Here is a 19,686-nt window from a genome sequence, read left to right on the forward strand (position 1 = left end):
ACGCAGTGGTGCACTATGATCTTGGTGGTGGGTTTTCCTTCTGTCAATATCAAGGGTCTCTCTTTGTTCCTTTTTAATACTTTTCATTCTCTCCTCAATGATAAGGGTTCCCTCTTCATTTCTGGCACCTTTCTTGCTTAGCTGCCTAAGTGGTAACCGTGGACTAGTTACTGAATATTTGTTTGGAAAGGGAGTAGAAGTTCCCACATCACCACCATGGGCCACAAGGCCCAGAAGCCCAGGTGTGTGTTCTGAGGTTGCCCCCATGCCGTTTGGGACACAGTGGGGATAAGGCAGAAGTCCAGGCTCACACAGCATCTGTGATGGTTGGGAGAGACCTGAGCAGAGGTGCTGAGGCACACGCAGGTCAGACGCCTGCTGAGGGATGACCTTGCTCTGAGACCCTAAGGAGCAGGGGCTGATGGTGCCAAGTCTCAAAGCAATGTCCCTGCACAAGAAACTCAGCACAGGGCTGGGTGGGTGAGGGGTGGCCATTCACACACAGGATCTGAACTCCTTCTTGGGCTGGGGACAGAGGGGACGATGGGGCAGGCAGGGCCCTGCCTGTGCCCATATGCGAAGGTGCTGGGGCTGGGGTGGGAGTGCTATTCTGAGGGAGGAGCCATCTTGCAGGTGACTGGTGGGCCAGGAGTGGAGCCGTCTGTTGCCTGCATGAGGTGCAGAGTGAGGAGGGCTCGCAGGGCCTCGGCCAGGCTTTGATGAGGTACAGAGAAAGGGGCGGGGCATATTTTTGAGCCTGTGTGACAGCTACTGAGACACTCAGTACTCTCACACACTCAGACAGCTACTGAGGCACTGCTGCCCTCCTGAACCCGATTCGCCATCAGCCCAGCCCCTCCCCTCTTCCACTTCGGCTGAAGCTGCAGGGCCTCAAGGTGGGGTGCACGGAGCCAGGGTGGGGGACGCCCTCCCGGGAAATGACTCCCGCCTCGCTTGGGTGGGTGAGCACTCAGTGGTTTATCTGAACTTGGAAATGCTACAGAGCCAAGGGCATGGGGTGGGCCTTGGCCGAGGCCACTCCTTCCCTCTCCTTCCACCTTCAGGCTCTTCCTGAGCTTTTCTCCAGCATGTGGTCGCTCTTGGTGTCCAGACAAACCCAGGGAGGAAGGCGCAGGGTTCCTCGGGGCAGTGCAGAAAATGTCCTGGCAGGAGAGAAGGGAGGACAGATCTGAGAGGCCAAAGACAGCTGGACACCGGCTCAGGGCCAGCGCCTGGCACTGTGGCCACCCCGAGAGCCCGCATCCTGGGTCTCCGCACACTGCGTCCAGCAGGGCCGTGGGTGGGCAGAATTGTGGGCAGGGCTGTGGGTGGGCAGAGCCATGGGCAGGGCAGTGAGTGGGCAGGATTGTGGGCAGGGCCGTGGGTGGGCAGAGCCATGGGCAGGGCCATGAGTGGGCAGGATTAAGGGCAGGGCCGTGGGTGGGCAGAGCCATGGGTAGGGCAGTGAGTGGGCAGGATTGTGGGCAGGGCCGTGGGTCGGGTCATTCTCTGACGGGTCTGTGGAGGAGAAGCAAGGCTGCTTGTCCTTAGCCCTGGGCTCTGACCTGAGTCTCGGGCATCTCGGGCAGCTGCCCTCTTGCCCCAGCCTGGCCAGGAGCCCCTGGGTCTCCTGCCTGTGCTCCTCAGCCCTCCTAGCCCCTGCCAAGTCCCCTGGCTCAAAGGCGCCGGCCCCTCACGGGCCCCAGGTCACACACCCTGTGCCACGCTCTGGCCCCTGAAGCTACTTGAGGCCTGAGTTGTGCTGTACCCATCTGCACCCTGTCCCCACACCTGTTCCTGGGACCAGCCCCTCAGCTAAGTTTGCACACAGGGGCCGCTTGCCCAGCGCTTCCTGAGGAAGGCAGAGGTTACCTGGTGCTACTATGGCCCCCACCCTGCCTCTCTCATCGACATACCCAGGGCCTCACAAACCCCTCCTGGGACTCCTGTGAGCTTTCCCACACCTGGACCAGGTGCCCACTGAGCAAACACCTGAGCTCCACTCTCCCTGCTGCGCTAACCCTGGTCAGGGCCTCCTCCGCCCCAGCATGCAACTCTGCAGCCCACGAGGTCGAGCAGGCTCCCGGCACGCCAATCCATCTCCAGGACCCCACGTCCTGTGACCCCACGCCCTGTGACCCCACATTCCTGTTGCCCCTACGGGGTCCATACTTGACCCTACTTTCCCCAGGGCCACCTCGCCTGCCTGTGCTGGGCCTTGTGCTCCCAGCACCCCACCCTGGACAGCAGGAGGCCCCACCCATTGGCCCCTCAGGAGCTCCTCCTTCCTGGATGCCCTCAGCCCTGGCAGGTGCAGGCAGCAGGGGCTTACCTGTCACTCCCAGAGGCCCTGGGTGCTAGCCCCCCTGCTGCCCAGGGCTGGCCATCTGACCAACAGCTCCAGGCTCCCCTGTGAGGAAAGGGAGGGTATGTGAGGACAGAGCAATGCTGTGGCTTGGGGCCCTGTTTTGACGGGGACAGAGGGTGTCAGGGCCCCTCCCTGGGCACAGGCAGCAGGTCTGGTCCTCAGATGGAGTTTGAGATCTGGAGGGCAGCAGTGTGCCAGGTTCCTGTGTTCCACACAGGCGCCTCCTGGACTCCATGACAGTTTTTGGGGGGCATGGCCAGATGGGAAGGCGTCAGGTGGGGGCCCTGTGACAGTGCCTGTCACCCTCATCTAGACAGGTGGGTGCAGAAGGGGCCATTTATTCTGAGTAGTGATGTGCCCCTCACCTGCCAGGCTGCAACCAGGCCACAATGGGCAGCTCCCAAGGCTGGGGCAGGGGTTCCCACAGCCCACAGGGCTCCGCCCAGGTTGCCCCCAGTTTCCTGAGACGTCTGTGGGATGAGGGGGGGATTCAGCCGACGCCCAAACAGAGCAGAGATGCCTCCGCTGCTACCCCGGCCAGTGTGGAACTCTCCTTGTCTGGCTGGGTCATCCCCCTGTCTGTCCTCCCCGTGAACGCCCCTCTCCAGCTCCAGCTCCCCGAATCAGCCTCTCCTCCATCTCAGCGTCCAAGTCATGACCCACCACTGCCGCCTCAGAGGAGGAGGCTCGCTGACAAGGTCTCGGGAGCCTGCAGCTCCACGCTGGGTGGGGAGAGGCGGAGGAAGCAGCAGCCAGGAGGATAAGACGGCAGGAGTGGGGAGGACGGGGAGGACAGGAGGGTGGGAGGGAGGCAGGAAGGATGGGAGGTAGGCTGGGCCCTCCTGTGTGGCCCTAAGCAGGCAGCTCATGTTTCCTGAAGATTGGGGAAGAGGTCACCTTGAAGGCCCTGGAAGGCCAGGCTGAGGCTGACCTCTGTGCCATGACTGGCTTTGTGTGGGCTCAGGGAAGCCCCATGTCCTCACTCCAGCACCCCAGACGCTGGACAGTGGCGTCTCCAGCAGGAGCTGCTGTGCTGACACAGATTGAGGCTCCAGCCCCAGGACCAAGGGACAACCGGCGCCCCCGCCGGCCACAACTCCCTCCCCAAGAGCCAGGAGCCCAGTACCTCTGCTCTCAAGGTGGCGGCCACCACGCCCCCATTCTCCGGGAAGCAGGGCCTCGCTGCGGGTGCCAGGGGACCCCAGGGGCTCAGTGCCTGGCTCCAGCTTCTGCTCCAAGATGGGCATGGGGGGCCTGGTGTTCTCGTAGAAGGAGTCGAACTTTGACACGTGTGCTGTGGGGAGGAGGGGTGTCAGCAGGACACAGTGGGGACCCAGGGATGCGAGGCCTGTGCAGGCCACGCCAGGACACCTGGCCCAGGTGTGCTAACGATGTGTGAAGGCGGCCTCCCTCGGCCTGGCCAGTGTGAGGACAGACAGGTGTGGTGGGCACAGGTGCAGGGCTGCTGGCCTCACTCACTCTGGATGGCAGACTCACAGGCCTGGCTCACGAGCTGGTAGAGGGTGGCAAGGGACTGCGGCTCGCCCTGGAAAGAAGGGTGGTGCAGCTTTGGGACCCGCTTGGCAGGTGCCTTCCCAGGAGATCCTGAGTGAGCGAAAGACTCTTTGCCTCACTCACCTTCTCTCCTCGTTCCCCTTTGGGCCCCGGCAGCCCCTGATGAGGAGGGGAAGAGAAAAGAAGTCAGCAGAGATGGCCTGAGACCACACGTGAGAAGTGTGAGATGGCCCTGGGGTGGATCCTGGCTCAGGCGGCCTGATAGCCACAGTGGCAGTGTGATCCCACAGGGCAGGCAGAGCCAAAGCCCCATCCCAAATTCCCAGATCCTAGGAGCCTGTGGTCCTTGCCTGCACCCCAGAGCAGGCATGTGAGAGGTTCAGTTCCGCAGCAGAGTCCTGAGTGGGGCTGGAACTTGTGCCACAAAGGACTTGCCTCCAGCTGTAGATTTTATACTAGGGGAGATGGCGGGTGTGAGACACTGCCCAGAGAACAGACCTTTCCTGGGCCTGGGCCAGGCCTGTGCCGGCACTTCCCTGCCATCTTCTGTCTTCTTCCACCTCCCCAGCTCCTTGGTGAACCTGGAGCCCACCTAAGGGGGGTGGCCCATGGAGCTGCTGAAGGCCAAGGCATCCCCCATCTCCCACGTCTGTCCCCCTACCCTCCATGGAGCCTGCCGCCCCACCACCTCCCCTCCACCAGGTCTGCCCTGGGTGGGGTTGGGAGAGGTGCAGAACCAGCCCTTAGCTCCACTCTCGGGTACTAGCACCAACACCAAGCTCCCAGCTCAGAACAGGCCTCCAACAACAAATGGGAAGTCCCTGAGTGGTCAACAGGAAGTCTCTGAGCAGTCAACAGGAAGTCCCTGGGCCATCAACAGGAAGTCCCTGAGTGGTAAACAGAAGTCCCTGGGCAGTCAACAGAAAGTCCCTGAGTGGTAAACAGGAAGTCCCTGGGAGAGCAACAGGAAGTCCTTGGGTGGTCAACAGGAAGTCCATGGGCAGTCACCAGGAAGTCCCTAGGGGGTCAACAGGAAGTTCCAGACCAGTAAACAGGAAGCTGTCAACAGGAAGTCTGTGGGCTGTCAACAGGAAGTCCCTAGGTGGTCAGTAGGAAGTCCCTGAGCTGTCAGCAGGAAGTCCCTGAGCGGTTGCATGTGGGGCTTGCACCCTTCACTCCCCTGCCTTTGGTTGGCTGGTGGGTGTTGGAAATGGACTTACTGTGGGCCCCACGGCCCCTGGAGGTCCTCGCTCTCCACTAGTGCCCCTGGCCCCTGCCATGCCCTGGAACCCCTGCAGAGACACAGAAGTCAGGGTTTGGCTTGGGCCCTCAGCAAATCTGCTCCCACTTCAGCCCTGGTTCCCAGACGTCCCAGGGGCCCCCTGACCTGACAAGGGCAGCGGACGCCTGGCTGGCTCCAGCCTCCCTCAGGCCATTCCTCTGGCAGGTGGTGCCTCCCCTGCCTCCAGGCCCTGGCTCCCCGTGCCCTGCACCCCTCCTCCAGCACTGTCAGCACCCACGCTGCTCTAAATGTCCCCAGCTGTGCCAGCTGCTCCAGTGTGACTGCAAGTTGGGCTTCCCCTGAAGTGGTGCTTGCAGGGAGGCAACCTGGCCTGCCCAGCACTCAGCCCGAGGCCGATGCCTGGAGATCCCCCTCCAAGGTCTTGCAGGAACTGAGTCCTCAGCACAGAGCCCTCACTTGGGGGCATGCAGTGCTCCTGGGCAGACGCTCACCCACCCACAGGGCCCTGTAGAAAGTTCCAGCAGAAGTGAGGCCCTCCCAGGCCACTTCCTGGGGTGACCTAGGGGTGGCAGCTTGTGTTCAGACTGGCCTCTGCCTGGCCCCTGGAACACAGGAGCCCTGGGTGGGTGTCAGGGTCATGGGAGGTCGGTGCCTACCCTGGGGCCAGGGGGTCCGGGCAGGCCAGCAGTTCCCTCCAGGCCTCTCATTCCCTGATGGCAAAGGAAGGCAGGCGCAAGCTGGGTGGGGTTTGTACCTGTACCCAGCCCTCCCATGGTGACAGCCCCCCAGCAGCACCCAACACACCCTGTAACCCAAGCAGCAAAGGTGAGGCAGCTGAGGCTGCCAGGCTCCTACCCAGCCACTCCCCCACCCCCCCACCTCAGTGACAGCTCCTGCCTGGGGTGGGCTGGAGCTCCCCTGCCTTCTGGCCAGGCCACAGGCTGAAGGGGGTGGCACAGTGGGTGACGCAGGAGCCCAGGAGGAAGCACCTCCCCCTCCCTACCCCACACCCTCCATCTCCAAGGCCCCCCGCCAGGCTGGTCTCTACCACCCTGACAGAACCCTCCAAGCCCAGAGCCAGCACCTTTGGTCCCTGGAGGCCAACTCTCCCGGGGATGCCCTGGTGGCCGGGGTGGCCCTAGGAGAGAACAGAGGGGCTGGCCAGGCAGGGGCCAAGGTCACATCCAGAAGAGGTGGCCCTGCCTGTGAGGCCTCACCCCCGACCCCTGTGCCCCCCATGCACTCCCCATATCCATCCCTGTCCTTCCCCCACCCCCACCAACCCCTGTGGCCCCCTGGCCCCAACCACACTACCTGCAAGCCTGGGAGCCCATGGTCTCCTTTCTCTCCTTTGACCCCTGGTGGACCCTGGAGGGGGAAGATGAGCTGGACAGCGAAGCGGAGGGGGCACAGGGCAGGAGGGTGGGGAAGGAGTGACACCTACCACAGGCCCCTGGACTGTGCGGCCCTGGGTCCCTGGCGACCCCTGCTGGCCTCCAGGACCTTCTGGTCCCATCTGTCCAGGTGGCCCAGGCTCTCCCTGGAGACACAGGCAGTGGGTAGGGCCTGACAAGGTCACACTTGCCGCCCCTCCTGTGGCCCCTCTGGGTCACGGCCAGCCCTTCCGGCCCTCTGGGCATTCAGACCCAGGACCACATGGAGACATCTCCATTAAAGGAGCAGGGGCAGCCCCAGCACCCTCAATGCCCACCCTGGGAGGGTCTGGGAGAACCCATAGCAGGGGTCTGCAGAGCTGGAGAACAGCAGAGTCAAGCCTGTGAAGCCAGTTCCAACCAAACCCACCCCCAGCCCTCCCATGCCCAACTGTGGGTTCCAACGGGGTGTGGGGGGCGCTGAAGAAATCACCGAGGAAACGCCAGAGACCCCTACAGGCCAACTGTATTGAGGAGACAGAAGACTTTCTTAAGCCCTGGACCCCAAAACACTAGACTCAGGTTTTATGGGAAATCCAACCCTGTGGGGCAGAGGACACTGCTGCTATTTAAACTCAAATTATCTTTTGAACAAAGCAAATTGAGGTTCCAAACACTATAAAGAAAACTGCGAGTCTTATTTATAAGCATCAATGCAAAATCCAAAACAAAATGTCAGCAAGCTGAACTCTGCAGCACATGACATGGATAACGAGAATTCAGCGACCACATCAGATTTTCGACAGATGCAGGAATCATCCAGTATTTAGGGATATCTTACAATTAATAGCTCTAAGACGCACAGTCATTTCATTATGTCCATAACAGCACCAGAGCTTGTTTAATGTGCATTCTTGATGTTTTAAATCTAATAAAAGAAGAGTGGAGGGACTTCACTACCACATGACAAAATGCACCTGCCTCCGCTTCCAGGACAGCACTTTAATGGTCAAATGCCAGAAGCACTTCTGTTAAGCCAAGAAGAAAATGAGAGTATCTGCTACTGCCACTGTTCTCTGACAAAATTCTGGAGTATTCACCAACACCATTAGACGAGAAAAAGAAATTCGAGTGCTCAAGACTGAAAAGCCGAAGGTGAAGTGTTTATTTGCAGGCGACGTCACTGTAAACCTGGAAAATCCAAGCGAATCACGAAGAAGATAACTGAGAAAGAAAACTGGGTATGAAAATCACACACAGCAGTAACGGCCAGTGTGAAAATAATGAGGTAGAAGCTGCAATGAGAGAAAACACCTCACTTATAATAGCAACAAAAAAGAGGAAATCCACAGGGATGAGGGAGAACCGAGCGTGTCTGTGGGAAGAGGCCGTCCCCATACTGTACTGAGGGCCACAATAGGCCCTGTGAACAAAAGGCAGGATGGCTGTGTTTTTGGATGAGAAGATTCAACACCATAAAAACATCATCTGTTCCCGAGTATATCTCTAAAGCGAATGCGTTTCCAATAAAAACACCAACTGAATTGTTTAGGTTAAACGGATAAGTCGATTCTACAGTTCACTGAACAATGAAATAAGCAAAGAGAGCCAGGAAAATTCTGGGGGAATAATACAAAAGAGGACCAGCCCGTCTGGCATCAAAATTTTAAAGAAATCTGTAATAATTGAAGAAGCACAGCCCTTGCATGTGAACAGACAAATCAACGGGACAGATTGGAGCATCTCAAAAACCCCAAAATACACAGGGGCCTTGGGACAGCACAAGAGCAAGGGCATTTAACTTCTGCGAGGGGCTGGCTGTGTAATGAAAGACTCAGGCGACCACAGGTGGTCTGTGAAGAGGTGAAGCTGGAGTCCTCCCCGTCCTGTCCTCCCCAGTGTTGTAACAAAATCAGCTCTAGAGGAATCCACCTGGGAGTGTTGAAAAGGGCCTGGAAGCACCAGGAGGAACCAGGAGGAGGCGCTCTTTCTACTCTCGGAATAAGAAGACCTTTTAAAACAGGATACAAAATTCAGAAGCCATAGAACAGAGCAGTAACATGGACTATGTAAAGTTATCTTAAAATCTGTATGGAAACAAGGTCAAAAGACAAGAAAATGCCAAACGCAGTCAAAACTCACGTCACAAACACAGGGCTGGTTCCAGCAAGTAAAAAGCGTGCCCACAAATTATTAAGAAAAAAGAACAGTGGAGAAGAAGTCAGAGGGCATCTCCAGCAAGAAAATATTGGCAACTTTCAAAGGGCGTTCACGCTGCTTGGAAGAGAAATGCATTTTCATCTATCAGACGTGGCTCCCACAGCAGCCAGGAATGCAAGATGGGGGTGGGAGGTCACTGCTGGCTCGTCGCGGGGGAGCACCTCGCACAGCTCTGCAGGGCCACTGTGGGGACATCCACCCCAAAGCACAGGGGCGTGTGCCCTTCCACCCAACGACTCTCCTAGGGAATCTGTGCCTAAGATGCGCTCTCAGGCTCCAGCACAACCGCAGACAAAGGGAATATGGCAGCGCAGGTGCAGCAGGACGGCCCCGCCAGAGCCAGGCGCACGTCTTTGCTCACGAGAATGTGGAACTCGCTGGAAGGCTGCTGGGAGAGGTGGGTGTCGGGGTCGGGAGGAGGGCGGCCTCGCTGCATGCCGACCACACCTTCGGCATCTGTCACGCTTGTGCAGTACCATGGTTCAGGTAAATGTTTAGAATCGCGCCTGGAGGGCGGCCCTTTCGCGCGTGGGGTGGGAGGCTGCTGTCATCGCCACTGTCTTCAACATCCCTCTCTTCAGAACTGTCTTCAACATCCCTCTCTGCAGAACCAGAACCTCCACCCCCGAAACACCTCCCTGCACGCCGCGCATGTGCTGAGCCTAGATACATCTGAAAATGCTTTGTGGGCCTAAGCCCCTGGGCCCAGCCCAGCACACAGAAGGCATCTGGCTTGTGCCTGCCCCGTGGAAATCAAGGGTGGCCTTCAGGGCCAACAGGTCAGGTGGCCTCACCTCCCCAAGCCTCAGACTGCCCCGCTGGGCCATGGGGTTCATCCTCCCTATCTGGGTGAAAAGGGGACTTGCACCATAACCAGGCCCGGGCCAGGCGCCCTGCAGGCACATGGGGGAGGCCAGCCCAAACCCCCTGGACCCCTGGGGTGCTGGGGTCCCTGCCTGTCTGCAGCTTGGGAAGACCCCACCCTGCCTAGGGAGGCTACGTGCAGCTCCCTGCACTCTCAGGAATGCACTGGGAGGGGTGTCCTCTTCTGGTAGGTACGATCCAGGCCCCTCACCTCCCAGGACTCCCCAAAACTTACCCTGGGCCCTGGGAAGCCCTGCTCTCCTGGGGTGCCATTCCTCCCAGGGAGGCCCTGCAGAGGCACAAACAGGGCTAAGCCCCCAGAACCACCCAACCGAGGTAGAGGGGCACAGACCAGCCCCTGAGCCCCATGCCGGGCCCACCCTGAGCCCCTAGCCCCCACCCAGCCCCAGACTGTCCACTGCTGTCAGGGGGAAGAGAAGGGTCTTCCAGTGCAAGGACGCCCTAGCCCATCCTTCCCTCTCACAGTCAGGGAGTTCTGGGTTCAAACCCCAGCCCCCTGAGTAGACAGGGCTGTGGACACTGAGCTCAGAGTGAGTGTGCTTGACCGGTCCCAGGGAGCCAGCTCTGGAAGCCCCAGCCGTCACCTGTGGGGTGCTGGAACCTTGGGGTGAGCAGAGGCAGCTGCAGCCATGGCAGGTCCAAGGACCTCTCAGGACCCACCCCATGGCAGGGGTCCAGGCCTGGAGGGCCGCCTCCCTGAGGCCTGGGTAGAGGGCCCCTATAGCTCCTGATGCAGGTGAGCTGGGCTGCCAGCACCCAGGACAGTGGCCGTCCAAGTGGCTGTAACTCACAGCCGGCCCATGTCACACCCTGTGGCCACAGCACAGTTCTGGATCCCAGCTGCGCCTGGATCCGTCCCAAGCCTCACACTTCAGAAACACTGGATTCTGCCAGAGGAGGGTTCTTGGGGGAGGCCCAGCCTGGGGGAAGGAAGGAGCTGCGCCTGGCCCCGCTTCCCAACCCTGACATTGAGAATCACTGGATTCCGCACCAGAGGCGCACTCGTCGGGGAGGCCCAGCCCAGAGGAAGGAAGGGGCTGGGCCAGGCCTCTGTCTCCTGGCCCAGGGCGGACGCAGCAGGGAAGAGGCTCACGAAGCACATCCCAACTCTGCGGCAGGACGGGGGGACGGACCGGGGCCGGAGGGCCTGGGTTTCACATCCACCAGTGGCAGCAACACGTTGGCCAAGTTTCCCTGGTCACCCCAGGGAGACGCCACTGGACTCACTGGGGGTCCTTGGGGCCCTGGGGGCCCAGGGGTCTCTGAGGAACAGGAACAGGCAGACACAAAGGCCGGGCAGGTCTCTCCATCCCTCTGGAAGAAGAGAGACCCTGCTCATTAGAGAGACCCTCTCGCTGGCTCTTGCCTGACCCTAGAGCTGAGATTAGCCAAGCACACCTAGGCTCCATGAGACTTCCAGACCTGCACCTGGGAGGCAGGGGTGAAGATCAGGGGCACAAGTGCACAGTGGGCAGGTCCCGGACTCAGGCCACTAAGCCCCTGTGTGTGCAGCCGGCCCTGGGTTCCCACCCTTCCACGTTGTCTGCATGAGCCCCAGGACAGAATGGTGCCTTCTCCCTCCCTCTCTCCCGTCTGGGCCCCCAGTATGGCCATGCCCAGCACAGGGTATACAGAGGAGTCACCGAGGATGGGAGGGGCTGTGGCTGTGGCTGTGTGCCCCTTCCTGACTCATCTGCACCTGGCTGGGCCCACAGAGGTGGGCGTGGCTCTGAGCGCAGCCAGGGGTTCCCAGCCTGCCCCAGTGTCTCCAGGACCCTCTGTCCAGTCCCTCTGGGCTCATCCTCTGGCCCTGAGGCTGCCTCCTCTGAAAGCCTTCCCTGATCTCTCCCAGCACAGTGACAATCTGGACAGAGGCCAACTGACCCCAGGCACTGTGACCCTCAGTGAGCACCTGCCCTAACTTGCTTCGTGGAACAGGGGCAAGGGACGGGGCACACCGAGGCAGGGAGCTCACAGCACCGGTCCTCATTGGCCCAGGTGTCACTGCACACGACCTGCAGCATCTGGAGCTGAAACTGCAATGCAGGGGAGCCGGCTCAGCCCCGGGGCTCAGAGAGGCTGCCAGCCCCCACCAGCATGGCCCAGCAGGTGGGCAGGGCCCAGCTTACCGCGGCCGAGCTGCTCCGGGGGCCCCTGGCCTTGGCCAGCCTCCCCAGTGTGATGAAGCCGGCAGCGGGTGGGCTGCCCACCTCCCCGAGGGGCCGCTCAGCCACCTTCCGGCAGTCCACATAGAGCCTGACCTTGGAGCGGCCCACAGCCACGTGCACCTGCGAGACAGCACGGGAGGTTCTCCACAGCCCAGGCAGGGCCAGTGCCCACCTGAGCCCCCAAGGCCAGGCCAGAGTTGGGGAGTAACACCCCTCCCCGGGGCCTGGGGTCAGGAGCCTGACCTCACCTCAGGTTTCGGGGGACCCTGGGAGAACCCCCCCTTGATGGGCCTTGGCTTCCCCTCTGTAAAATGGACCAAATGGCACCTGCTGCAGGAGCCTCCCGGGGTCTGTGGGTCCTAAAGAGACGGGCTGGGAGGCTCTTCAGCTCCAATTAAGATGGAAGAGCTGGGGTGGGGGACAGAGCCCCAGGTCAACGTTCCCTCCCAAAGAAGGTCCTGCTCTCCTAGGGAGAGGAGTTGGCATCCAGCAGGTCCCTGTGGGGCTGGGCTGCCCCAGAGCTGGGGGAACGGGGGAGAAGGGTGTGAGTTGCATGCAGCCTTCCAGGACCTTGTGGAAGCTCCCGAAGAAAATCTTCCTCACTTCCTGTGGGTCGAAGGTGGCCTCCTGCAAGGCAGCCCTGGGGTCGCGGTGGAAGTAGGTCAGGGACTTCCTCCCGGCTGCCAGGGAAGGGGTGGAGCAGGTGAGAACAGGCTGCGACCAGCTGGGCCTACACCTTGAGCAGGGCAGCCCCCACAACAGGCCAGGAGCAGCCCTGAGGGTGCCAAGCTGGAGGTGACCCTCAATGTGGCCCACGGTCCACTGCAGGGACACCTGCCTCCCACCCAGGGTGGGCGCCAACACCCCTGCTCCCCGGGGGCGCTGAGGGCCTGGCCTGGAGGTTGGACTTCCTCTGAAGGCCTCCCAGGGCTCTGGGGCCTCCCTGCCCCCACTCCTCCTGACTGCTGGGGGCGACGCGGGGCCCATGTCACCATCCAGCAGAACCCCGAGGAGGGGCTGGAAGTCCTCGGCCGTCATCTGCCACAGCGCGAAGGCCTCACGGGGTGTCTCGGGAAGCAGGCGCACAAGGAAGACGATGGTGTGCTCTGGAGGGAGGGGGGCTGGGTGGACGTCACTGTGGGGGTTGGAGGAGGGGGAGGCACATGAGCAGACCCGAGGGCGGCCAAACCTGGCAGGACGATCCGCTCGCCCAGCCCCAGCCCCAGCCCCAGTCCCCATCCCTGAAGCTGCTCTGAGGGTCATGGTGGACCCCTGCACCCGCACACCCTTCCCAGCTGTAGACTAAGCGTGGAGGCCATTGGCTCCCTAAGAGCCCAGACTGGTGGGTCCACAGAGCTGAGGGTCTATGAGGCCACACTGGGGCTCCCCTGCCTCAGTTTCCCCAAGAGTAACATGGGGTACATAAAGGACAGAACCCCTCCCATTGAATGAGGAGGATCCAACAGAAGTACTCAGAGGCACCAGGCCCAAGGTCATCCCAGGTCACATCCCAGATGACCCCAGCAAAGGCTCACCAAGACCCGTGCTCCCGGGGGCCCCTGTGAGGGTGAGGGGGTGCTGGCCCAGGACACCCCACAGGAGGGTCTCGGGGTCACTCCTGAAAGGCAGCTCTGCTCTCGGGAGCAGCTCCCCCGACTCACACTCATTGGCACCGCCCAGCGGGCCCTCGCCAGTGCCCAGCCAGACACCCTGAGGGGCGGGACCAGGGTCTTGGTCCCCTAATGTTCCAGGAAGCAGGGTCTCGGGCCCTTGATAGAATCGGGGTCCAGGGAGCAGGGTCTCAGGCCCCTGATAGAATTGGGGTCCAGGGAGCAGGGTCTCTGGCCCCTGATAGAATTGGGGTCCAGGGAGCAGGGTCTCCGGCTCCTGATAGAATCAGGGTCCAGGGAGCAGGGTCTTGGGCCCCTGATAGAATTGGGGTCCAGGGAGCAGGGTCTCCGGCTCCTGATAGAATTGGGTCCCAATGGCTGCAGCCTCCTATCTGTCTTTCATTCACTCTTAGGATGAAAACCAACAGCCCAAGAAAGACCCTGCCCAGCCACCTTCCTGCCATCCCGAGAGCAGACTGGTCTGGGGCCTGGGCACCTGTGATGCCCCCTCAGGAGCCTCCTGACTCCACACAGCAGGAGCCCTCCTCTTTCGGCGTGGCAACCCTCACGGGGGTCCACCCTAGGCGGCCGCACCTAGAGAACCATCTGCCCCCACTTCTCGGGCTGTGAGCTCTGGAAGGGCAAACAGGCATGGGAAGCGCCTGCTCACGCCACAAGGCTGGGAGAAGCCCTCATTTGAGAACCGGGACTCATGGAAACAGCCACCCTGTGGAGGCTGCCTGGTCCAAGGAGGGTTCGCTTGAGAGCAGAGAGCTTGGGGAGGCACCCAGGAGGCCCTGAAACTGCCTCGGGCTGCAGGCGATCAGAGCTCCCACCTCACCCACTCGTAAGAACACCCAGCTCAGCACATGCACCTGAGGCCACCGAGGAAGAGGAGAGGAGGGCAGGGGGCGTCTACACCATCTGAGGCCACCGAGGAAGAGGGCTCTGCAGCCTGCTGCCCAGAGAGGAGGGCAGAGGGCAACTATACCACCCTGAAGAGAAACTGCCATGGGGGCAGCATGCAGGGGGCATGTGCAGCAAGACTGGGGGAAGGGAGAGGATGGTGAGGGAAGCCAGGGAACAGTCATCGAGTTCAGCCACGAAGACGCTGTGGTGACCAGGGGGCCAGGATGGGCCAGCGGCTGTGTGGGGAGAAAACAGGCTGGGAGAGACATTCCTAAGCCCCAGCAGAGCTAGGTGAGTTTTTAAATGTATATATTTCTGTAATTTTAAAATCTCTGTTACAGAATATAACTCACCTTTGTAACTTTTTTTTTTTTTTAAGAGACGGAGTCTTGCTCTGGTGCCCAGGCTGGACTACAGTGGCACAATCCTAGCCCACTGCAGCCTCCATCTCCTGAGACAGACATGCTCCCACCTCAGCCTCCCGAGCAGCTGGGAATACAAGGTGCTGCCCCTGCACCCGGCTAAGTTTGTTTGTTTATTTGTAGAGATGGGGTCTTGCTGCCTTGCCCAGGCTGGTTTCAACCTCCTGGACTCAGCCTCCCCAGCAGCTGGGACTGCAGATGTGCACCACCACACCTGGCTTCCACCTTTATCATCAAACATTTTAACATAAAATGTCATGCAGCATATATCACAGTTCAGGGTCATGATGAACAACATCTCTGTAAATAAGGGAGGGTGGTCATGAGAGATCAGGAATTGTCCCAAATCTCATGCAAAGCTATTTGAGAGTGATCGCTTCCTCTCCATCCGGCGATCGGCAGATTTGGCCCATCGCCTCAGGTCAGCCTGGGACTCCTGCACGTTTGACCAGCTCTGGGCTCACATGGGAAATAGATCCATACTTGGTTGCAAAAATATGCCAAGGGGCTGGCCTCACTCTGCCCATGGAGATTTTATTAATTTGTAAAATGTGAATTTCTGAAGCATGAGTACTGGGGTGAGTCAGCCGTCTGCTGACATAGCAGTGCTGCCATATCCCACAGCCTCCAGGAGGTCTCCAGCCCATGCTCCCCACCCTGCCATGTCCTCCTAACCTTCAGTGGCCCCAGCCTGGGCTTCCAGCTCCACCCCAGCCCTCGCCCTCACACCTGACCCGTCTTGTCAGCTGCGCATCCTTGAAGAGCGTAAAGGTCGGGGTCCCACCGAAGGCAGAGGGCTCCATGGCCACGCCCCGGATGGAAGCATAAGCCTTTTCCACCAGGCCAAAGGCCACCATCAGGTCAAACCCTGGGGGACATGACGAGGGAGGGGGCACCGAGGGACCATCAGAGATGGCAGGGGAGGGAGGGGGGGCAGGAGCGGGGACTCAAGAGGGACCCAGGGGCTGCAGTGCGGTGGGAGGGAGGGGGGATGGAGCGGGGTGGGCGCGAAGTCAGCACAGGGGCTGGGGGGTGGGCAGGGGTCTGCTTCAGGCCCTGGGCTGGGCATCACCCCCCACCCCTCCCCAGGGCAATCCAACACACTGGGAGGGGCCACTCCCCAGGCCACCCTGGGAAATCATTGGGCCAAACGCCCAGCTTCGGAGACCCAGAGATGGACAGGGTGGATGCCCAGCCCCTGACCATGAGCCCTAACTCCCACCTCTCCCCCCTGCCCCCCAGCAAGCCCACTGCACCGCGTCCCTCACCCGCCCAAGGTCGTTTTCCCTCCAAGGAAGACTGTCGTCAGTGAGTTCCCCTTTGCTGGCACACGGCGTGGCCGGCTCGCTCCATCCACCCTGCCTGGGGGCCTGCGATGACCCCATTCCCTGGCGAGCCCCACCGCACAGAGCCGCAGGTGCCAACCACCACCCTCGAAGCCCCAGCTCCTTTCCGGCACTAATTGGTACAAAGTGAAGGGCGAAATCCCATTCACACTGCGGCTTATCAGCGCTGCCAGCAGGCACCGGGCAGGAGGCAGCAGAGGCCGCAGCCCCTTCCAAGGCCTGTTTCAAGTCGGCAGTCCCTGCCTTCCCACCATCCCCACCTGTCCCACTGTCCTGTCTTGTCCCTGCTGCAGGCTCAGAGCAGTCACAGCCCCACAGGCGTTCACTCACTGAAGCCCTAGGTGAGACTCACAGCTCTCACCACCCGCAGCCCTCCCTGCACCCCCGGGACACTGTCCCCTGCCCTCGAGCTGTCCACCTCTCAGCCCCTCTCTGGGGAGGGCCTCAATCTCAGGCAACTCGAATGAGGACCCCAGGCTTGGCACCTCAAACCCCCAGCTCCAGTCAGCAGAGACCCTGGAATGAGGCTGGAAAGGACCCAGGGTCCCCAGCGCTGCCTGGGCTCTGCAGGGTCTTGGCCCTGACCTTACACAACCTTCGGCTCCCTCAGTGAGAAGCAGGAATAACCACCACCCAGCCACAGGGAAGTCTGTGGAGGCGCAAACCTGCCCACACATCCTCCAACCGCACCACCACCGGGTCCCAGGTCCCAACACCCTTGGCCCCCACGCCCAGGAAGAGCCCGAGAGACTGTGGGCAGGCAGGCAGGGGAGGGCGGGCAGGCAGGGGAGGGCGGGCAGGCAGGGGAGGGCGGGCAGGCAGGGGAGGGCGGGCAGGCAGGGGAGGGCGCGCAGGCAGGGGAGGGCGGGCAGGCAGGGGAGGGCGCGCAGGCAGGGGAGGGCGGGCAGGCAGGGGAGGGCGCGCAGGCAGGGGAGGGCGGGCAGGCAGGGGAGGGCGCACAGGACCCACCTGGGAGGGAGCCGTTGGGGCGGAGGGCTGGGCAGGCTGCTGAGAGGAGACAGGGTCAGTGTGAGTGGGAGCGACCCAGCCCCCCACGCCTGACAGACCACTGGGGAGGGGCCACTTCGTGGACAATGCCCCGGCCTGTGCTCCATCTGTATAGGTGGGACTGTGCTGTGTCCCATCTGCTGCCCACAAGGCCTGTGGTCCCCACGCCTCCCAGAAAAGGAAGGGAACAGGGATGGTCCCTGCCCCTCTGGATCTCACTGAGTGACACAGCTGTCCCCAAGACAGCCCAGTGGGCCCAGGGTCGTACCAGGCATCCCACTGGGTGTGATACCCTTTGAGGGTACTGGTCACCCAGGCGTGCCCTGAACTGGCAGGGCCAGGGAGATGCCTGGTGTGCGGGCAGGCCGGGGGCACGCGTGTCCTGGGGGCCAGGAACATGCCTGGTGTGAGGGGAGGCCGGGGGCACGCGTGTCCTGGGAGCCAGGGAGATGCCTGGTGTGCGGGCAGGCCGGGGGCACCCGTGTCCTGGGGGCCAGGGAGATGCCTGGTGTGCGGGCAGGCCGGGGGCACGCGTGTCCTGGGGGCCAGGGAGATGCCTGGTGTGCGGGCAGGCTGGGGGCACCCGTGTCCTGGGAGCCAGGGAGATGCCTGGTGTGTGGGCAGGCTGGGGGCACGCGTGTCCTGGGGGCCAGGGAGATGCCTGGTGTGTGGGCAGGCTGGGGGCACGCATGTCCTGGGGGCACAGGGACTTGGGTTTGCTCCATGGCAGGTGCTGGGAACCCTTCATCGGCAGAGAAGGCAGGAAGGAGCACCCCCGACGGGAGGAGCCGCTCTCCCCTCCCATGGGAAGACGCCTCGCCGGGGCAGCTGTCCAGGCAGTGAGGACCCCGCCCCCAAGGGCGTGCAAGCCAAGACTGGAAGACCCCACAATGGGGTGCCCAGAGGGAAGCTGGAAGGTTGGGCTGGATCCTCTCAGAGCCCTCACCCTGCACCTGTGGTTCTCCAGGAAAACCAGCAAGAGACAAAAAACCAGCAACAGCAGCTCCCGCCGTGGAAGACCCCAGGCAACTGTGACCAGATCCTCGTCCCTGGAGAATCCAGGTGGGGCCAGCCTGGAACCAGTCATCTCCAGCCACCCAGGACCCCTGCCTGCCTGTGACCCCTGGGGTCAACTAGGTCTGGGGTTGGCTGGGTCTGGGGTTGGATGAGTCTGGAGCTGGCTGGGGTTGGGTCTACCTGGGTCTGGGGTCTTGGTACCCACTCACCTGTCTGGCCCGTGGCAGACACAGCCTCACTCCTGCCTGCTGCATAGACAGCTGAGACCAGGACCCTGTACTTGGTGGCTGCCTGCAGGTCGGGGAGTGTCACGTGGCTCCTGGGTCCTGGCACAGAGACCTACGAGAAGGGAGGGTGCCTGGTCCCCACTTCCTGGGCAACTTTGCTCGTCCACGCAGCTCAGCTGCCTCCCTCTGCGTCCCGCCATGGCAGAGCTGCCGCCCTCCGCAGACAGCGTGGCCACGCCCCTTCCAGGAGGCCCCATGAGGCGGGGTGGCTTCAGGCTCTACCAAGACTCACGGATTTCTCGGGTCCCAAGCCAGAGGCGGGCGTGTAGGTGAGCCAGTAATGGAGCACGCGGCCAAGCGGGGGTGTCCAGCTGACCTGCAGGCTGTCGGGGGTCTCCGAGGCCAGGGCCAGGTTGGAGGGGGGGCTCCTGCTCACTGTGGCTGGCCGAGAGCATGGGCTGTGTGGGGCTCAGACCCCTCCAGAAAGGAGGCACCCGGTGGCCAGAGGACCAGCTGCCCAGCCCCTACCCTGCTCTGTGTAATGCCCCCACCACACCATGCCACACCCCTGCCACAGCCCACACCACACCCCTGCCACAGCCCACACCACGCCCCTGCCACAGCCCACACCACGCCCCTGCCACAGCCCACACCACGCCCCTGCCACAGCCCACACCACACCCCTGCCACAGCCCACACCACGCCCCACCACGCCACACCACACCCCTGGCACACCCACACTGTGCCCCTGTCACAGCCCACACTGGGCCCCTGCCACACCCACACCACACCCCCAACCAGGGCTGCTGCCTGGGCTGCCCTTCGGGACACTAGGTGGTTTGTGCACTCGGCCACTGGGGGAACACCTATCCCCGTGTGGGCTCAAGGAAGTGCTGCAGACTCCAGTGACCAGGCCCAGTGGTCAGGGCTCCGGGAGCCAGCAGTTCTGGGAGTCTGGGGTCCTGGGCCTGTGCAGCGGGTGAGTCAGGGGTCCCTCGGGCCATCCCTGCCCCACACCCAGAAGAGGGGAAGTGGAGGGGCACCTACAGGGGGTATAGCGGAGGGACACAGGGTCACTGCGGGCCCCATCCCTGTAGTAGGCCAGGATGGTGATGTCGTACTCCGTGTGCCTCCCTAGGCCAGGCAGGATGGCCGTGCCGAGGTTCCCTGGGACAGAGATCTAGGGAGAGGAGAGCCCCAGGGGTCACTGGGTACATTGGGGTCCTCAGGTTGGGGGGCCTGGTGCACAGGCCATGGGCAGTGAGGCATCCCTGGGAGACAGGGTGGGCGCACATACGGCTCTGAGCCCTGGACTTTGGCCTCAGGACTGGGGGCCCACGGGGGGCCCCTCGGAAGGACAAACCCACCCCTGCCC

At 61.8% G+C, this 19,686-nt stretch overlaps 1 protein-coding gene across 1 annotated transcript in view; it reads right to left on the reverse strand.

The window, feature by feature from the left end:
• Positions 1–959: 959 nt before the first annotated feature.
• COL20A1 (collagen type XX alpha 1 chain) overlaps positions 960–19,686 on the reverse strand; it is a 38,526-nt gene continuing 19,799 nt past the window's right edge. Inside the window, exons 17-36 of the mRNA XM_063633297.1 lie at positions 19,359–19,491; positions 18,604–18,752; positions 18,294–18,423; positions 17,029–17,067; positions 15,443–15,581; positions 12,343–12,907; positions 11,734–11,892; positions 11,563–11,640; positions 10,832–10,918; positions 9,819–9,872; positions 6,571–6,666; positions 6,441–6,494; positions 6,211–6,264; positions 5,783–5,836; positions 5,104–5,175; positions 4,007–4,042; positions 3,848–3,914; positions 3,495–3,662; positions 2,333–2,410; positions 960–1,163 (exon numbers count right to left, since the gene is read on the reverse strand). Coding sequence (XP_063489367.1) covers positions 2,358–2,410; positions 3,495–3,662; positions 3,848–3,914; positions 4,007–4,042; positions 5,104–5,175; positions 5,783–5,836; positions 6,211–6,264; positions 6,441–6,494; positions 6,571–6,666; positions 9,819–9,872; positions 10,832–10,918; positions 11,563–11,640; positions 11,734–11,892; positions 12,343–12,907; positions 15,443–15,581; positions 17,029–17,067; positions 18,294–18,423; positions 18,604–18,752; positions 19,359–19,491 — 2,187 coding nt within the window. The 3' untranslated portion in view covers positions 960–1,163; positions 2,333–2,357. The remainder of the gene's footprint in view (positions 1,164–2,332; positions 2,411–3,494; positions 3,663–3,847; positions 3,915–4,006; positions 4,043–5,103; positions 5,176–5,782; positions 5,837–6,210; positions 6,265–6,440; positions 6,495–6,570; positions 6,667–9,818; positions 9,873–10,831; positions 10,919–11,562; positions 11,641–11,733; positions 11,893–12,342; positions 12,908–15,442; positions 15,582–17,028; positions 17,068–18,293; positions 18,424–18,603; positions 18,753–19,358; positions 19,492–19,686) is intronic.

The sequence above is a fragment of the Symphalangus syndactylus genome, chromosome 24 (genome assembly GCF_028878055.3).
Source record: "Symphalangus syndactylus isolate Jambi chromosome 24, NHGRI_mSymSyn1-v2.1_pri, whole genome shotgun sequence".
Lineage (NCBI taxonomy): Eukaryota > Metazoa > Chordata > Mammalia > Primates > Hylobatidae > Symphalangus > Symphalangus syndactylus.